Source organism: Cyanistes caeruleus, chromosome 22, assembly GCF_971803275.1.
Source record: "Cyanistes caeruleus chromosome 22, bCyaCae1.hap1.1, whole genome shotgun sequence".
NCBI lineage: Eukaryota > Metazoa > Chordata > Aves > Passeriformes > Paridae > Cyanistes > Cyanistes caeruleus.
In genome coordinates, this window is record NC_141722.1 from 7,376,901 (window position 1) to 7,392,470 (window position 15,570).

Consider the following 15,570-nt stretch of genomic DNA (forward strand, 5'->3'; position numbering starts at 1 on the left):
ACTTTTGGGATCGCTGCTCTGCTCTGCCCTGCTGAGCTGTGCAGGGGTTAATGAATTCCTGCTTACACAGCTTTTTGAAGATGAAAAGTGCCGTGGAAGGGCTCTGTTATTGTTACCACGTATGAAGAGGTCCGTACCAGACCCAACCGTATTGTGTTTGGCCACTGGATGTCACAGCTGCTCAACACACAATGCAGCTGAAAGCAGAAAGGAAAAGTGCTTACCCAGCAATGGGCAGCAGCAGTTTCCAGAGCCTTTACTTGTTCTGTGCACTGTGTTTGTTTGTTAAGGGGCTTGGGGTCTTCTCCTCTGTTTGTGCTCTGCTAATGTTGATTTTCAGAGATGGAGCAGCAGTTGTGCTTCCCCTGCCTGCCATAACACTGGGAGATGAGGAGCAAGCTGGGCATTTTTAGGGGGAGCAGTGCAGACACGTATAAAGCACCAATTACACCGAGAACAGGTATTGGCATACACTGCCCAGCTGCCTTGCCACTGAGTTATTCCTTCTCTGTCCCATCCAGAGCACAGCACAGAGCCCTGGGATGATGGAAACATTTCTCCAAGGCTCTCTCTGGGCACAGCTCCTCCCATCCCCACGCTCAGACCACGTTCCAGTGCTCCTCACACTCAATGCAGTGGCAAGTTTGGCCTCCCCCTTCCTGATCCTGCCCTCAGCCTTTGCTTTCTTCCAAAGTCTCAAGCAGAGATCCAGAACATGAAATCCCCTTTCAGCAAAGTCTGTAGAGCAGCCCTAAAGAGACATTACAAGAGCTGTAATGACATTTCCTGGAAATGAAAATGAAGAGGGATTATTTGACCATGTTCTCTCCTTTTTATAGCATCACATTGTCCTTTTCTCCACCTTGGGGAAATGGCAGTGAAAGGCTGCTCCTGCCCATGGTGCAGCGAGGTGATAACCACCCCAGAAGTGATGTGAACATTAAAAAGGGAAAACTATTTTAAGATAATCCAAGGGTTAGGGCTATAACTAAGAGTAATTGGCTGAAACTGAGCAAAAGAAAATTTAGGTTGACAATGAGCTGCAGGTAGCTAATGCTGAGATCTGTTAGACCGTGAAATGGAATTCGCAGAGGAAACCTCTCTGCTTTCAAATGGGCAAATCCTGCCTTTAGGAGCACTGGTGTAGATCTCTGGTGTCTATCTTTGACTGCCTCAAAGCCCATTTCTTCCACAAAGCTTCAGCAGAATCATAAAGGTGTCTGAATTTATATCAGAAGAAGGTAAGGTGTCCCTGCCCATGGCAGAGGGTTGGACTAGATATTCTTTAAGGTCCCTTGCAAACCAAACCATTCTGTGATTCTATGATTAAATTTAGTCAAATACATCAAAATATTGTATAAGATGAAGGAGGTCTAAAGGGATTGTGTGAACTGGAGAAATGAATTCCAGTGCTTTTCTACCTCTGTGATCTCTGTTTGTACTTGAAAACCAGGGGCAAAAAGGGAAGAAAAAAAGAGAGCATGGGTAAAATATCAAAGAGAAGAGGGCCAGTTTTGGAAATAAGATGTAGAAACATTACAGGAATTGTTGAATAAAAGAATCTCGTGTTTCAGTCTGCACAGCTATTGTCAGCTTTCCTCATGGGTCTGGGCCTGCCAGCACTGGCTGATCTTTGCCTTTCATAAAACTTGTGTAGGCTCTGGATCCCTTCACTCATCCAGCACATCCTCAGCAGAGAGAGCTCTGTTTGAAAAGGTTTTGGACTCACTTAGAAAAACCTGCATGGCCTGATTGAAGGCACTCTGTCCATCTCACTTCAAACAGCCCGTTCTTGGTCAAATGTTTGCTGGGCTGGGGAGTGATGCAGCCCTTACTGCAAGCCCTGATGGAATTCCTGCTGATTCAGAGGCAGAGGAGTTAACCCTTTCAAGTTCTGGGTCAAAGGAGCACTGAGGTTTGAGCCAGCTGCTTCAAAGCCACATCAAGGTTTTAATGTGGCCACCAATACTCAGAATGTCAGACTTGAGCTGAGCTTTAGGCCAGCGAGGACAGAGAGAATAGCCTGGGAGAAGCAGGATTTAAAAGATGGCAAAGAGTCAGGGGAAACTGTAGAGATAAAAGTGAAGTGCATGGAAGCCAACGATGTGGGATAAAAGGCTTATTTCCTACTGCAGTCCAGGAGGGAGGGGGAAGGCTGAGGTGGGTGTGAAAGTTCCCTGCCTCTGGGAAGAAACCGTGCCACGAATACTCATGGCTGAGACACAACTTCAGATTTTCTCGCTGGCTAAATCTCTGTGCAGAGATGAGTCCTGTTCCAGTCTCCACCTGTGAACCCCCAGCTTACCTGAGGCTCAGTGCTGCTGTGCTACCTGGAGTTCCCAGGCACTGTGTCCATTCTTCTCTCCAGCAATTATGCCCAGGTAACAAAAGAGCTGACCAAGACAAGCCTCAGGCCAGCCAGGTTTAACACCACATACACTAAAAAAGCTCTAAGAACCAGCAACCAGTGGTTGACATGGGCAATACTTTATACAGGAGGATTTCTGTAACATTCAGCTTGTAGTTAGAAGCTCAGTATCCAAATACATTTAAAGAACTTAATTAAAATTATTGTTCTGTCCTAACCCCAAAACAAATTCATGCTTTGTGCCCTTAGTAAATCCTTTCAATGGATTGCTCTGTCTTCACAGAATCACAGAATGGTTTGGGTTAGAAGGGACCTTAAAGACTAATAAGGATAATTTGAGCTAACACAGATGTGGATTTTGGATATGCTGAGCACCCACAGTTCCTGCCGATGTCAAGTGAAATGTCACAAATGTTGCAAAAGCTCCATTAAAAATTAATTCGCTGTCATCTCCAGTTTCCTGGCACTGGTACATTCCCAAATGGGCTTTATTTCAAGTCCTTTGTGCAGACTGGGCTGGCTGATCAATGAAGCCCAGGCAGGGGAAGCAGCTTGTTGCTGTGGGACATCCATTCCCTGTCCCCTGCTGCACTCAGGGGCAGGTGACAGGAGAGGTGACCTCCTGTGCCCGACCCTTCCTCACACCCTCCTGTGCTGCTGTGTGGAATCCTCAAGTGCAAAGAGGTATAAAACCCCCAAATTTCACCCTCAGCTAATTTCAAAGCCTATTTACACAACTGGATACACAAAGATTAAGAAGTGCATTGCAGGGCAGGTTTGCTTAGTTTGGTCCTTGCACAGTTCAGTGCAACCGTCAGAATAAATGACTTCTTCAGAGGAGAGAGGGAAAAAACACATTTGGTTAATCAGCTCAGTATTAATCAGCAGTTCCCAAAGATGAAATATGCACTGCACAAACCAGCAACCCAGGAAAGGCCTTTTTTATGTTAACAATTCACTTGCAAAGAATGAGATTTTGATTAAAATACCTGCTTCTGTTCTTCAGCACAGAAACCCGAGTTCACGTGGCACCTGCAGCTCACCTGTGCCTCTTACTGTGGAATTGCTGTTGTTATTTGTAGAATCACAGAATGAGCAGACTGCCTGTGCTGCAGTGTCTTGGGGCCTGTCCTGCCCAAACTGCCACCCAAACTGTCCCAAACTGTCCCAAACTGTCCCAAACTGCCACCCAAACTGCCACCCAAACTGTCCCAAACTGCCCCAAACGGCCCCAAACTGTCCCAAACTGCCCCAAACTGCCCCAAACTGCCCCAAAGAGCCCCAAAACTGCCCCAAACTGTCCCAAACTGCCACCCAAACTGTCCCAAACTGCCCCAAACTGTCCCAAACTGCCCCAAAGAGCCCCAAACTGTCCCAAACTGTCCCAAACTGCCCCAAACTGTCCCAAACTGTCCCAAACTGCCCCAAACTGTCCCAAACTGCCACACCAGGCCTTGCCTTCTGTGCAGCTCAGCCTGACCTGCACCCCAAACTCATCTCAGTTGCTGCCCCCTCGCTGAGTGGATGAAAATCAAGTTGTTCCTGAAAATATTTCCCAGTTTTGTCACAAGTGGCAGGGACACCAGAACAGAAGTGCTGGGATTTCACTGGCCTGAGCTTTCTTGCCTCGTGTTTAATATTGCTGTCTGTGGCCTAAACCCAACAGCCCAGCTGTGCTGCTTTCGTTGGAATCTCTAGCTCTTTTCCATAGGAGGTAAAAATTCCATTCTGGGGAGATTTCTGCTCCCCTTTTGTTTTGGAACCATGGGTTTGGAGCTGGGGGCCAGGGCTGGGAAGAAAGGGCTGCCAGCAGTGTGTCATTCCTGAGGGAGGAGGAGGCTTTTCAAAGGGAATGGCATTTGGTGACAATGGTGACAGGATACAAAAAGGCAGAAGGAGAATCCCTGGTCTCTTCCCTGTTCTGCCAAATGACTTTTACCACACCATGGACAAGTATTTGCTTGGGACACATTTTTAAGGAAATCAAGTGTCTGAAGAGATACAAAGTCCACAGAGCATTTAGACACCTGTCACCTGCTATTTTTTATTTAAATTCCTGTTATTTCTTGAAAAGCCATCAGGATTTCAGTCTCTTGTATGGTGCCTGTATATTTCAAGTCTACATAGCTTTTGAGAGCTCTGAATTTTTCAAAGGTTGCAAATCTCTCCCATTCAAAACCAGATTTTCATGATATGGGAAGGTGCTGAAAGCAATGATTTAAATGCTGAGGCTCAGGGGTATGGAGTGCTTTTAAACCCAGTCTCAGGAGTCTGGTTTTCAGAGGAGCAAAGTGTTTACAGTTTTGATTTCTAGTAAGATTGCGAACGCTCTGCACTTTTGAAATGCAGCCTGGAAATGCCTTGGCTCCTCGCTCTGGGCAAAGGGAAGCAGCTCTGAGGTCTGGGCTGGGCAGTTTTGCTCACACAGCTCTGTTGTACCGATCCAGGAATGTGAATTGGGAATGAATGGACAGGAAAAGCGAGCAGGGATGTGCAGGGGTCAGCCAGCGAGCCCAGGGCTGTGGCCATGGGGGAAACCTGTCCCTGTTTGGGGCCAGCTGTGCCAGGAGGGTCCCTGCAGCTGCCTCCCTGTGCCCTGTGTGCTGATACTGCTGCTTGGGGAGGGTGAGGAGGAGGGCAGGAGGGCTGCTGAAAGGCCAGGCCAGCAGGGAATCTGTAATTTGGCTTCTCAGGGGTGTTAAATATTCACTCCCTTGGCTGCAGGTACAACACAGACATGCTGCTGGCAGCGCTGCTGCTCTGTCTGCTCCTGGCACCCCTGAGCCTGTCCCACGAGCTACCCTGGACCTACCAAGGTAAAAACAGGGCTGCCTCGGGCTTACTGCTGCTGCTGGAGAGGCCCCTTCCCTTCCCTTCCCTTCCCTTCCCTTCCCTTCCCTTCCCTTCCCTTCCCTTCCCTTCCCTTCCCTTCCCTTCCCTTCCCTTCCCTTCCCTTCCCTTCCCTTCCCTTCCCTTCCCTTCCCTTCCCTTCCCTTCCCTTCCCTTCCCTTCCCTTCCCTTCCCTTCCCTTCCCTTCCCTTCCCTTCCCTTCCCTTCCCTTCCCTTCCCTTCCCTTCCCTTCCCTTCCCTTCCCTTCCCTTCCCCTCCCTTCCCTTCCCTTTTAATTTATTCCACTTTATTGATGCCTCCATGGCTTGAAAGTGATTCTCCTCCATGTCACCTCTTTTTCCTCCTTTGTGTGGTTGGGACACATTGTCAGGGTTGGCAGCACAACGAGGTTCAAACAATGGGGGAAATCTTTAGAAAGTGTTAGAAGAAAAGCTGCCCTTTGGATGATGTGAAAGGAAAGCTTTAAATGCTGATTTAAATACTGCCTGCTTCTTATTTTATTGTCCTATCCCAGGCAGTACAGAGCACTAAGAAGTACTTAGTTAGGTATTTATATTTTTTGGTGAAATTTGATTTAAATTTCATTTGTGTCAGGGTTGTTTGCAGAGCTCACTGAAGTAAATGTTAATTCTTTTACGGTTTTCAGTGGGCTAAGTTAAAACAAAGGATATTGCTGAAGAGTTGCAATGTTGCAATTGCTCTCTCCTTAGTTAAAAATAGCTAATTGCTGTCAGTTCCTGATCCCAAGCTGAGCCCTCCTGCCTGTTGCCCTGGTGCTATTCACTGCTCTGGTTAAGAAGCCAGTTCCACACCTCTGGCAGCTGGGACCCATAGAAATCCCCATTTCCATGTGAACACTGAATCTTCTGGTGAGGTTCAGCCCCCAGCAGCCACCGAGCCGCTGCTGCAATGCAGGTTTCTTACTTTGCAGCACAGCTGTCCTGCAGACACAATAATGTGTATTTTCACTCTGGGGAAGGCAAAGCAGCCTCTTCTGGCTGCAGCTCCTGGCGTTCCAGTAATGAGATTGGCAATTCCTGCTGGCAGATGAGGAGAGTGCTCTGACTCCTGACTGACAGCACAGCCCTGACACCTGCCTTGCCTCCCCTCCAGGAGAAGGAGAGCTGGATGAAGAGCACTGGGGACAGCACTTCCCAGACTGTGCTGGCAAGCAGCAATCCCCCATCGACATCCAGAGGAGGAAAGTCAGGTACAACCCCCTGCTGCAGCTGCAGCTCGGTGGCTACGATGGGCCCTTGCAGGGCCACTTCAGGATGACCAACAATGGCCACTCAGGTAAGGCTCAGGGCACTGCAGGAACAATCTTTTGTTTCAGCTCTGGAAATGCACTCACAGACATTGCCCCCTTTTTGTGAACTCACCTTACTTTGCCATCTCGCTTCATTCTGCTCTCTTGGGTTTGCTGCTTTCCTCAATCACGCAGGAAAGCTCTCTAGAAGTACATAAATAAACCAGACAAACAAAAGGCAGTTAGGTTTCTGCAAGGTATTTTCTCTGTCTGACATAAAAAGGGATAGAATGCAGCTGCAGAACTCCAAGTTGACCCTTTCCTTTACTGTGCTGCAAGACAACAGGAGTGCAGCAGTGAGTGGTGTTTGGGGCACGCTGACTCCTCTGCATTCAGGAAAATGCATCTTTTGGCCTGTGCATTAATCAGAAGTGACAGGAATGGAACCTTTGCATCCCAGCTTTGGCTGGATGTAGGTCATCCACTACAACACAGCCTGAGGATTGGTATTTTGGGGCTCAGGAAAGGAAACTGAAGCACAGCACGTGTTAAAATCCCAGCCTTTGGCTACACACTCTCAGGGCAATGCTTATCATTTTAGGAGATCCCAGATTCCCCTGCTGCAATCTGTAATTCATTGCCTAAATAATTCATCAGCTGCTACTATGGGGATAATGCCTCTGGACTACAGATGAGCAATGAGAGAAGTTTCTGATGGCTGCAGGGGACAGAGGATGGGTGGCTTTGGGAAGGTGTTGGGAACATAAAGCTGTTGACTCTTGAGTCCTGCACAGCAGCTCTGCCTGCAACAGAGAGGGAAATTGGGTGTGAGGGCAGGGCAGTGATGAGAGACCAAGTGGCAGCAGAGGAGACTGTTGTGATTGTGGTCCTGAAAATGGTAACTCCTTTTGTGTGGCCCACACAAACTCAGCGTTCAGCCCGAAGCTCTCTGTCAGCACTGCTGCCCTGCCTGCCTAGACATTAATTCTTGCAGGTTTAGCTTTTTTGACTGCATGTGTGTATTTGTGCATTCTTTTGTTAACTTCCCAACAATGATTTTCTGATGCGGGGCAGTTTCCTAAAGCACAAAGACAAACGACTGTCCCTATTCACAGCTCCTGTGAGTCAGGCTGGGCTTTTCTACTGGCTTCAGTGAGATGGGACAGGGCAGCAGAATCTCTCAGGGAAAACACTCAGCAGATCTGAAAGGGACAGGAGAGGCATTTATCAGCAGGACTCTCCCTACAGGCTCTCAGAGCCAAACCCCAGATGTCTCACCCAGGAAACCAGGTTCATTTTTTCTGTAGGTGTGTTAGCAGCAGGCTAAATCCCACCTGAAAACACCTGTTTGCCTTGCTGTGAGTCTCTCACACAGAGAGCCTTGGGTTAACAAAGCCTTTTGCTTTTGCACCTTTCTTTTTCCTTTTCAAGAGGGTTGGTCCTCCAGCAGGTACCCAGGACAAGCACAGAAAAATTAAAATGTCATCCGTGTGTGCATTCTCCTCCAAGAGCAGATTTACCTGGGACCTGGAGTAACTCAGGGCCAGAGCTGGGCAGCCAGGCTGGCTGTGCTGGGGCAGGGGTGGCCAGAGAGCACTCTGCAGGGCAGGGATGCTGGGGAAGGCTCAGCTGATTCTCACCCTGCACATCCCCAGGTGATGCTCACCCTGCACATCCCCAGGTGATGCTCACCCTGCACATCCCCAGGTGATGCTCACCCTGCACAGCCCCAGCTGATTCTCACCCTGCACATCCCCAGGTGATGCTCACCCTGCAGAGCCCCAGCTGATGCTCACCCTGCAGAGCCCCAGCTGATGCTCACCCTGCAGAACCCCAGCTGATGCTCACCCTGCACATCCCCAGCTGATTCTCACCCTGCACAGCCCCAGGTGATTCTCACCCTGCACAGCCCCAGGTGATGCTCACCCTGCACATCCCCAGGTGATGCTCACCCTGCACATCCCCAGCTGATGCTCACCCTGCACATCCCCAGCTGATTCTCACCCTGCACAGCCCCAGGTGATGCTCACCCTGCACAGCCCCAGGTGATTCTCACCCTGCACAGCCCCAGGTGATGCTCACCCTGCACATCCCCAGGTGATGCTCACCCTGCACATCCCCAGCTGATGCTCACCCTGCACAGCCCCAGGTGATTCTCACCCTGCACAGCCCCAGGTGATGCTCACCCTGCACAGCCCCAGGTGATGCTCACCCTGCACAGCCCCAGGTGATTCTCACCCTGCACATCCCCAGGTGATTCTCACCCTGCACATCCCCAGCTGATTCTCCATCCTGCAGAGCCAGGGTGAAGCAGGATTGAGGCGCTGCCAGCTCAGAGCAGTCACTCCACGTGGGTGAAAAGCAGAAGCAAACCAGTTTACTCCCGACCTTGTGCTTGCAGCAAATAGTTGCCTGGAGTATCTCAGAGGAGTCTTAAGCTTGTTACAAACTCACAACACAATTCCCTAGCTGTGTTTTGTAGAAAGTAGAAACCCTGGTGAGGTACTTGAAGTAAATAACCCTCATTATGGAAGGCAGTCAGCAGGGAACTTATGAAAAAGGTAGATTATTTTATCCCTCCCACTCTAGAGCCTTTGGGATATTGAAAGGAAACATGCTTTCATCTTGTCTGTCTATAAACAGTTCACAAACAAAAGAAACTCCTCAGAAACCCAAACTGTGACTAATTAATAATATGTTGTGCTGCATTTTGCAAGGATAGTTTCTAGTTTTTAGAACATGCTGGGGGCTTTCATTTAGATGAGGCAATTCTCCACTTTCACTCCCAGATTTATTAACATAATCTATGATTTCTGGCAGTGAATTAGCAGGAAGACAGAAGGTTTGTGACTTCTTCTTGGCAAGGAGAAGAAAAGAGGTTTGTCTCCCCAGATCCATCAGCAATGACGCAGCCTTTTCAAACCGACAGAACGGCTGGGCCTCACTGGGAACTGTGGAAAGGGATGAGGCCAGGCACTGTGTTGATTCCTATTCCCCTTTTCTGCCTTGGGAAGGAAGTGGTTAACAGGCCTGTGCCAGATGTGCCAGATGTGCTGTGCTGAGTGAGAGCTGAGCATTCGAGCGCTCACTGGTGCCTGAGCCAAACCCGGAGCTGCTGGGGGAGAAGGGATCTGCAGGCACAGCTGGGCAGTGCCCAGTCCCGATTGTGCCTGCTCTGCTGCACCAGCCTGAGCCCAGGAAAGCTTTGAAGCACACCCAGCTCGAAACTTCCCCATTTTCCCTCCCACACTGGGGTCCTGCTCATTCCAGGAGGTGCCGCGGGCACCGCAGGAGCCGCTACAGGGCTGGGCAAGGCTGCACCCACTGCTGCCTCCAACCCTGCCATTCTTCAGTTCAGATCGATTTGCCACCCACCCTGAACATCTCCAGAGGGCTCCCAGGTGTGTACACAGCTGTCCAGATGCACCTGCACTGGGGTGGGCTGGACCTGGAGACCAGTGGCTCGGAGCACACCATCGACGGGATGCGCTACTTCGCCGAGGTTGGTGCAGGGAGGGCTCGGGGGCTCTGGCACAGGGAGGTGGGAGCTGCACCCCACAGAGCCTGCAGGGAGCAATGCCGAGCCAAGGGCTCCCACAGGGGGTTGGTGCAATGGGAGGGCTCAGCCTGACGCTGCTGGCACAGAAGGCTCCAAGAAAAGCCACGGCAAGGGTGCCCGTGTCCTTCAGAGGTGGAGCTGTTCCCCCACAGCCACCAGAAACCTGTCAAACCAAAGGTCCCAAAGCAGCAGGAATTGGGGTGGTGGCTGTCCCCTCAGTTTGTCCCTCTGAACACCCAGAAGCCATTCATCACCCCTTGCTGAATGACCCCGTCTCTCTCCGCAGCTGCACATTGTCCACTACAACTCTGAGAACTACTCCAGCTTTGAGGAAGCAAAAGACAAGCCCCAGGGGCTGGCTGTGCTGGCCTTCCTGTACACGGTACGTGTGAGCCAGGCTGTGCTGGCTGTGCTGGCCTTCCTGTACATGGTACGTGTGAGCCAGGCTGTGCTGGCTGTGCTGCCTGTGCTGCCTTTCCTGTACACGGTGTGTGTGACCCAGGCTGTGCTGCCTGTGCTGGCTGTGCTGGCTTTCCTGTACACGGGGTGTGTTACCCAGGCTGGGGCAGGGGCACTGCCTGGGCTAAACCTCCCTCACACACAGCAGCCCTGGCCAGGTTTGTACAGCTGTCCCAAGAGATGGGGTCTGGCAGCTCTTTAGGAGCCTGTGCTGCTTCCCCTGGGCCATCTGGGCTTCACACAACTCCAGCCAATATCCCTTGGGAGCCACAGAAAACCCCATAAGTAGGATTGTATTTATATCTATATATTGATATAGATATATAGAGATATATCCCATATATAAGAATATCAGATATGGCAGCTGGGGTTTCCCTGCTGTGCCTCCAAGTCTTGCTCTGCTTTGCCCCTGGGAACATTTGATTCAGTGTGGATTTAAAAGCAGTAAAAAAGAATCCTGATCACTATTCCACTCAAGCTGTACAAACCTGACCATGCCTAGCACTGTCCAGCCCATCAGGAGATCTGTGGTGGTATTTGGTTTTTGTCTCCCAGCCCATGAGTTAGCCCCCCCCAGCTGATTAGCAGTGAGAATAATGGGCAGATATCAAAAGAAAACTTTTGATCAAGTGTCTGTGCTGTGTTTAGGATGGGCACTTTGAGAACACCTACTACAGTGAATTCATTTCCAAGCTGGCAAGGATCAGGTTTGCAGGTAAGACCTGGGAATGCCTTTCTCTGTCCCTGACACTCCCAGCCTGTGTGTACACGCTGCCTCTGGGAACAGACATTTTCCATTTGCTGGCAGAGCATCCTCAGCCCTGCACAGCTCCCTGCACAGCCCAGGGCAGCAATAAATGCACTCCTGGAGCTGTGCAGCACCAAATATCAGCTTCCTGCAGCCTGCAGCACCCCCTGATGCCTCCTGGGCACACCCCCAGGACTGGCAGAGCGCTGGGAGCAGCTGCCCACACCCCCAGACCCAGACATCTCTGACTGACAAACCATGGGCTCACAAAGGGCCTCTCCATCTCCACCCAGTTCCACCAAAGGCCTGATGAGCTCTGGCCAGGGGGATTTGCCCCCACCCCCGGCTCCAAGAGCTCTTTGACTTCTTTCTCCCCTCCTCATTAACTCCTGGTGTCCTCTCTGCTTCCTTTGGAGGTCAATCAACAACGCTGAGCTCTCTGGACATCCAGGCCATGCTGCCAGAAAACCTCTCCCACTTCTACAGGTACCAGGGCTCCCTGACCACCCCTCCGTGCTCCGAGAGCGTCATCTGGACCATCTTCCACTCCCCCATTGTCCTGTCACACACCCAGGTCAGTGCTGCCTCCCACCAGCCTCCCTTCCCTGCAAACATTCCCCTTCCTGCCCTCCAGGGATCTTGGGAACAGCTCTTAGGGCACCTCTGTCACACAGCTTTTGGGATGGATTCCTGAGCAACTGGAGTTGTGGCTGTGATTCTGCATCACAGCAGGGTCAGGCTGTCAGCAGGCGACCCAAGGGCTGGTGTCTGATAACAAAACTCTCTGCTCGGTTAAGCTCAGCCAGCCTGGAGCACTAAAAAGAGACCAGTGAGAATTAACAAGGCAAAAACTACTGCAAGAGATTCCCCCTGAAAACAAAACAAAACAAAACAAAACAAAACAAAACAAAACAAAACAAAAAACACTCCCAAAAACAACAAAAAGCAACCAAACAACAAAAAACCAACACCAAAAACCCCAAAAAACAAACAAACAAAAAAGCCATTCATAACATTAAAATAATTACAGAATAATTGGCGGATTTTAGAAGGAATTTCAGGGTTTTTCATTGTCTAGACTTACACTGAAAGCAATGCTTTCAATTTAATAAATAACAAAGAAGCATCAGAAACATTTTCTTCCAGGAGAAGAACAAGATAAAATGAGAGCACAGTAGTGGGGGATCACAGTGTGCTCTCTTTGAAAAAGAAATCCTCTTTTTGGCAGGGGAAGGCTGGAAGGCATTTGTGAGAAAGGTAGAGAGTAGCAGCAAAGTCTCCATGCATGCATGTCATCAGGCAGGTGCTCAGAGGTCCCCCAGGAAAAATGATTATCTTATCATCAATCAGCTGATAAGAGCCCTCATCCTGGTCCTTCCCCTCCTGCTGCTGGCCAAGGGACCCTGAGGATTCCTGGCTGAGGAGCTCGGTGCAATCCTGAGCTGCAGGGTGTGCGCTGTGATTCTGGGCAGAGCTGCTGTCCCTGTGTCCCTGTGCGATGTCCCCATTCCCCTGTGTCCCTGTGTGATGTCCCTGGGTGATGTCCCTGGGTGATGTCCCCATGCCCCTGTGTCCCTGTGTGATGTCCCTGTCCCTGTGTGATGTCCCTGGGTGATGTCCCTGTGTGATGTCCCCATGCCCCTGTGTCCCTGTGTGATGTCCCCATGTCCCTGTGTGATGTCCCTGTGTGATGTCCCTGTCCCTGTCCCTGTGATGTCCCTGTCCCTGTGATGTCCCTGTGTGATGTCCCCATGCCCCTGTGTCCCTGTGTGATGTCCCTGTCCCTGTGATGTCCCTGTGTGATGTCCCCATGCCCTGTGTGATGTCCCTGTCCCTGTCCCTGTCCCTGTCCCTGTGTGATGTCCCTGTGTGATGTCCCCATGCCCTGTGTGATGTCCCTGTCCCTGTGTGATGTCCCTGTCCCTGTGATGTCCCTGTCCCTGTGTGATGTCCCTGTCCCTGTGATGCCCCTGTGTGATGTCCCTGTGATGTCCCTGTCCCTGTGATGTCCCCATGCCCTGTGTGATGTCCCTGTCCCTGTGTGATGTCCCTGTCCCTGTGATGTCCCTGTCCCTGTGATGTCCCCATGCCCTGTGTGATGTCCCTGTCCCTGTGTGATGTCCCTGTCCCTGTGGTGTCCCTGTCCCAGATCCAGCTCCTGGAGAACTCCCTGCTGGACGGGCACAACCGCACCCTGCGCAATGACTACCGGCACGTGCAGCCGCTGCAGGGCCGTGTGGTGGAGGCCTCCTTCCGAGCCCAGGGTAAGGCCCAGGGGTCCCTGCACACCTGGGGGGAACAGACACCCCAGGGGAGGTGTGAAACTGCGAATCCCTTCGGTGGGGTGGGCTGGAATGGCCGGAGCAGCAGTGGCCCTGCTCAGGTGGGGTCCTGTGTTGGCACCCCTTGTTTAAGGTGTGTGCCAGCCCTGTCCTTGAGTGTCACACCTCCAGGACAGCTGGCACCACGTCAGGACCCTCATCAGGTGTGTCTGGTGTGTGGGACCAGCTCTGGCTGGGCAGCCAGGCTCCACACAGAGGAGAGGAGCTGCATTTTGAAACAGCTTTTGCTCAAACTAGAAAATGTGGCTGGTGTAGGTCCCAGCCTTCTGTAAGTTCAGCTGTCTGCTTGCTCCAGCACAGTGTCATCCAGAGGAATTCACCCTCAGGCTGGATCAAATCCAGCTGCAGCTCCAGGACATGAGGGCAGAGCTGCTGAATGGACTGAGCCACACAGGTAAGAAACACAGCTCACCTTGTGAGGATGAAGAGCCCATGCCCTGCTGACCTTGGTGGCCCAAACCACTGACAGGTTTGGTGTTGACACACACAGAATTTGGTCCCATATCTGGGACCATATTCTGCTGCAGCTGCAGCTCTCCTGCCACATGGGAGCACATTTTTACAGTCAAAAATTTCAGCTCAATTCCCACAGGATAAATAATCATCACCTCTATTTTATACAATGTGAGAAAAGAGGAGGAAGGAGGGAAAAACAAGGTTTTCCCAAACATTTGGGTGGGGGAGCTAAGCTCAGCTTTTCATCATTTCAAACCCCTTCTCTGCTGGCACAACACACAGCAGTAACTGCAAACTCAGACTGCACAGTTCTGTGGCTGTTCTCCAGAATTTGGGCTGATTTACAGGAAATGGAACTGCTGGCTTTCTTGGTTATTTCAGGTACGAAATCCAGCACCTTTCCAGCTTTCTACTTCCCCGTGGAAAACATTGAGAGCTTTGTGGAGGTTCATCCCCTCCGTGCTGTGTCTCTGCAAGCCTTCACCCTGTGTTTCTGGAGCAGAGCCCAGCCCGTGGGCTGCCAGACCATCCTGTCCTACTGCACTGGGGACAGTGACCACGAGCTGGTGGTGACGGTGGGCACGGAGCTGGGGCTGTGGCTGGGGGGGCAGTTCCTCAGTTTCCCCCTGCAGCAGGAGGCGCAGGGCTGGCTGCACCACTGCGTGGCCTGGGCCTCCCGGGAGGGAACGGCCACCCTGTGGCTCAACGGAGCAGCTGGCAAAGCAAAGAGGCTCCAGAAGGGCTACGTGAGCCGGGCTGGGGGGACACTGGTCCTCGGCAAGGACAGGGACACTCTGCTCGGGACGTTCTCCAATGGCTTTGCGGGGTGGATGGCCCAGGTGAACCTGTGGAGCCGAGTCCTCAACGCCACGGAGGTTCGGGCGCTGGCGCTGTGCAAAGAGGGGCAGCCCAAGGGGGACGTCATTGCCTGGGGACAAACCCCCATGGCCCTGCTGGGGGGGGTGATCCTGCAGCCTGACACCAGCTGCCAGTGAGCACAGCCTCTGCTCCTCTCAGGGCACCCAGAGAATAATCCAAGCTGCCTGTTGGGAAAACTGAGGTTGAGTGCTTGTTTCTCCTCCTGTATGGGCTCACTGTGCATCTCCTGGTGCCCCAGGGGGGTTTTCCAAGAGACCAAAACCTCCATCAGTGAGATGAAAGCAATGAACTGCAGAACCTGGCACAGTCCAGCACCCTGGGTTGTTACATCCCTCCCAGGGTGCTGATTTAGATCCCCAGACACAGATGTTTTTTCATGCCAAAGAGCTGCTCTCTGGTCAAAGGAGCTGCTTCCTCAAATAAAATTCGTCTCCCATCCCTCACCCAGTCTCAGTTTCTCACCATCTTCCCTGCTTGTCCCTCCTGTTTGTCACCAGCAGCTCACCACCCCTTCCCTTGCAGCTGGGTCCCATGGGAGAGCAGATGTGAAGTGCTGGCAGGGCAGCTCTGCCAGCAAGTCCTGTGCAATCCCTGTGCCTTGGCACAGCTCTGCCTTTCTGTGGTGCATGTAGAGACAGAGCACAGAAACATCTCCTCTTT

General features: G+C 51.5%; 2 protein-coding genes across 4 annotated transcripts in view; one reads left to right on the forward strand and one right to left on the reverse strand.

Moving 5' to 3' along the window:
- The window catches only part of ENO1 (enolase 1), a 22,069-nt gene extending 18,260 nt beyond the window's left edge, over positions 1 to 3,809 (reverse strand). The window contains exons 1-2 of the mRNA XM_086860214.1: positions 3,606 to 3,809; positions 3,358 to 3,530 (exon numbers count right to left, since the gene is read on the reverse strand). The gene's annotated coding sequence lies outside the window, so the exon portion shown is untranslated. The remainder of the gene's footprint in view (positions 1 to 3,357; positions 3,531 to 3,605) is intronic.
- The window catches only part of CA6 (carbonic anhydrase 6), a 20,899-nt gene extending 5,546 nt beyond the window's left edge, over positions 1 to 15,353 (forward strand). Inside the window, exons 1-10 of one of the 3 annotated variants that reach the window (XM_023940552.2) lie at positions 3,795 to 4,082; positions 5,093 to 5,184; positions 6,332 to 6,514; positions 9,821 to 9,969; positions 10,313 to 10,408; positions 11,134 to 11,200; positions 11,650 to 11,807; positions 13,383 to 13,497; positions 13,871 to 13,969; positions 14,413 to 15,353. In XM_023940552.2, coding sequence (XP_023796320.1) covers positions 5,106 to 5,184; positions 6,332 to 6,514; positions 9,821 to 9,969; positions 10,313 to 10,408; positions 11,134 to 11,200; positions 11,650 to 11,807; positions 13,383 to 13,497; positions 13,871 to 13,969; positions 14,413 to 15,026 — 1,560 coding nt within the window. In that variant the 5' untranslated portion in view covers positions 3,795 to 4,082; positions 5,093 to 5,105 and the 3' untranslated portion in view covers positions 15,027 to 15,353. Of the gene's footprint in view, positions 1 to 3,794; positions 4,083 to 5,092; positions 5,185 to 6,331; positions 6,515 to 9,820; positions 9,970 to 10,312; positions 10,409 to 11,133; positions 11,201 to 11,649; positions 11,808 to 13,382; positions 13,498 to 13,870; positions 13,970 to 14,412 lie in introns of those variants that run through there. The other 2 variants (XM_086860211.1, XM_023940553.2) reach the window with 2 other exon arrangements.
- Positions 15,354 to 15,570: the final 217 nt, after the last annotated feature.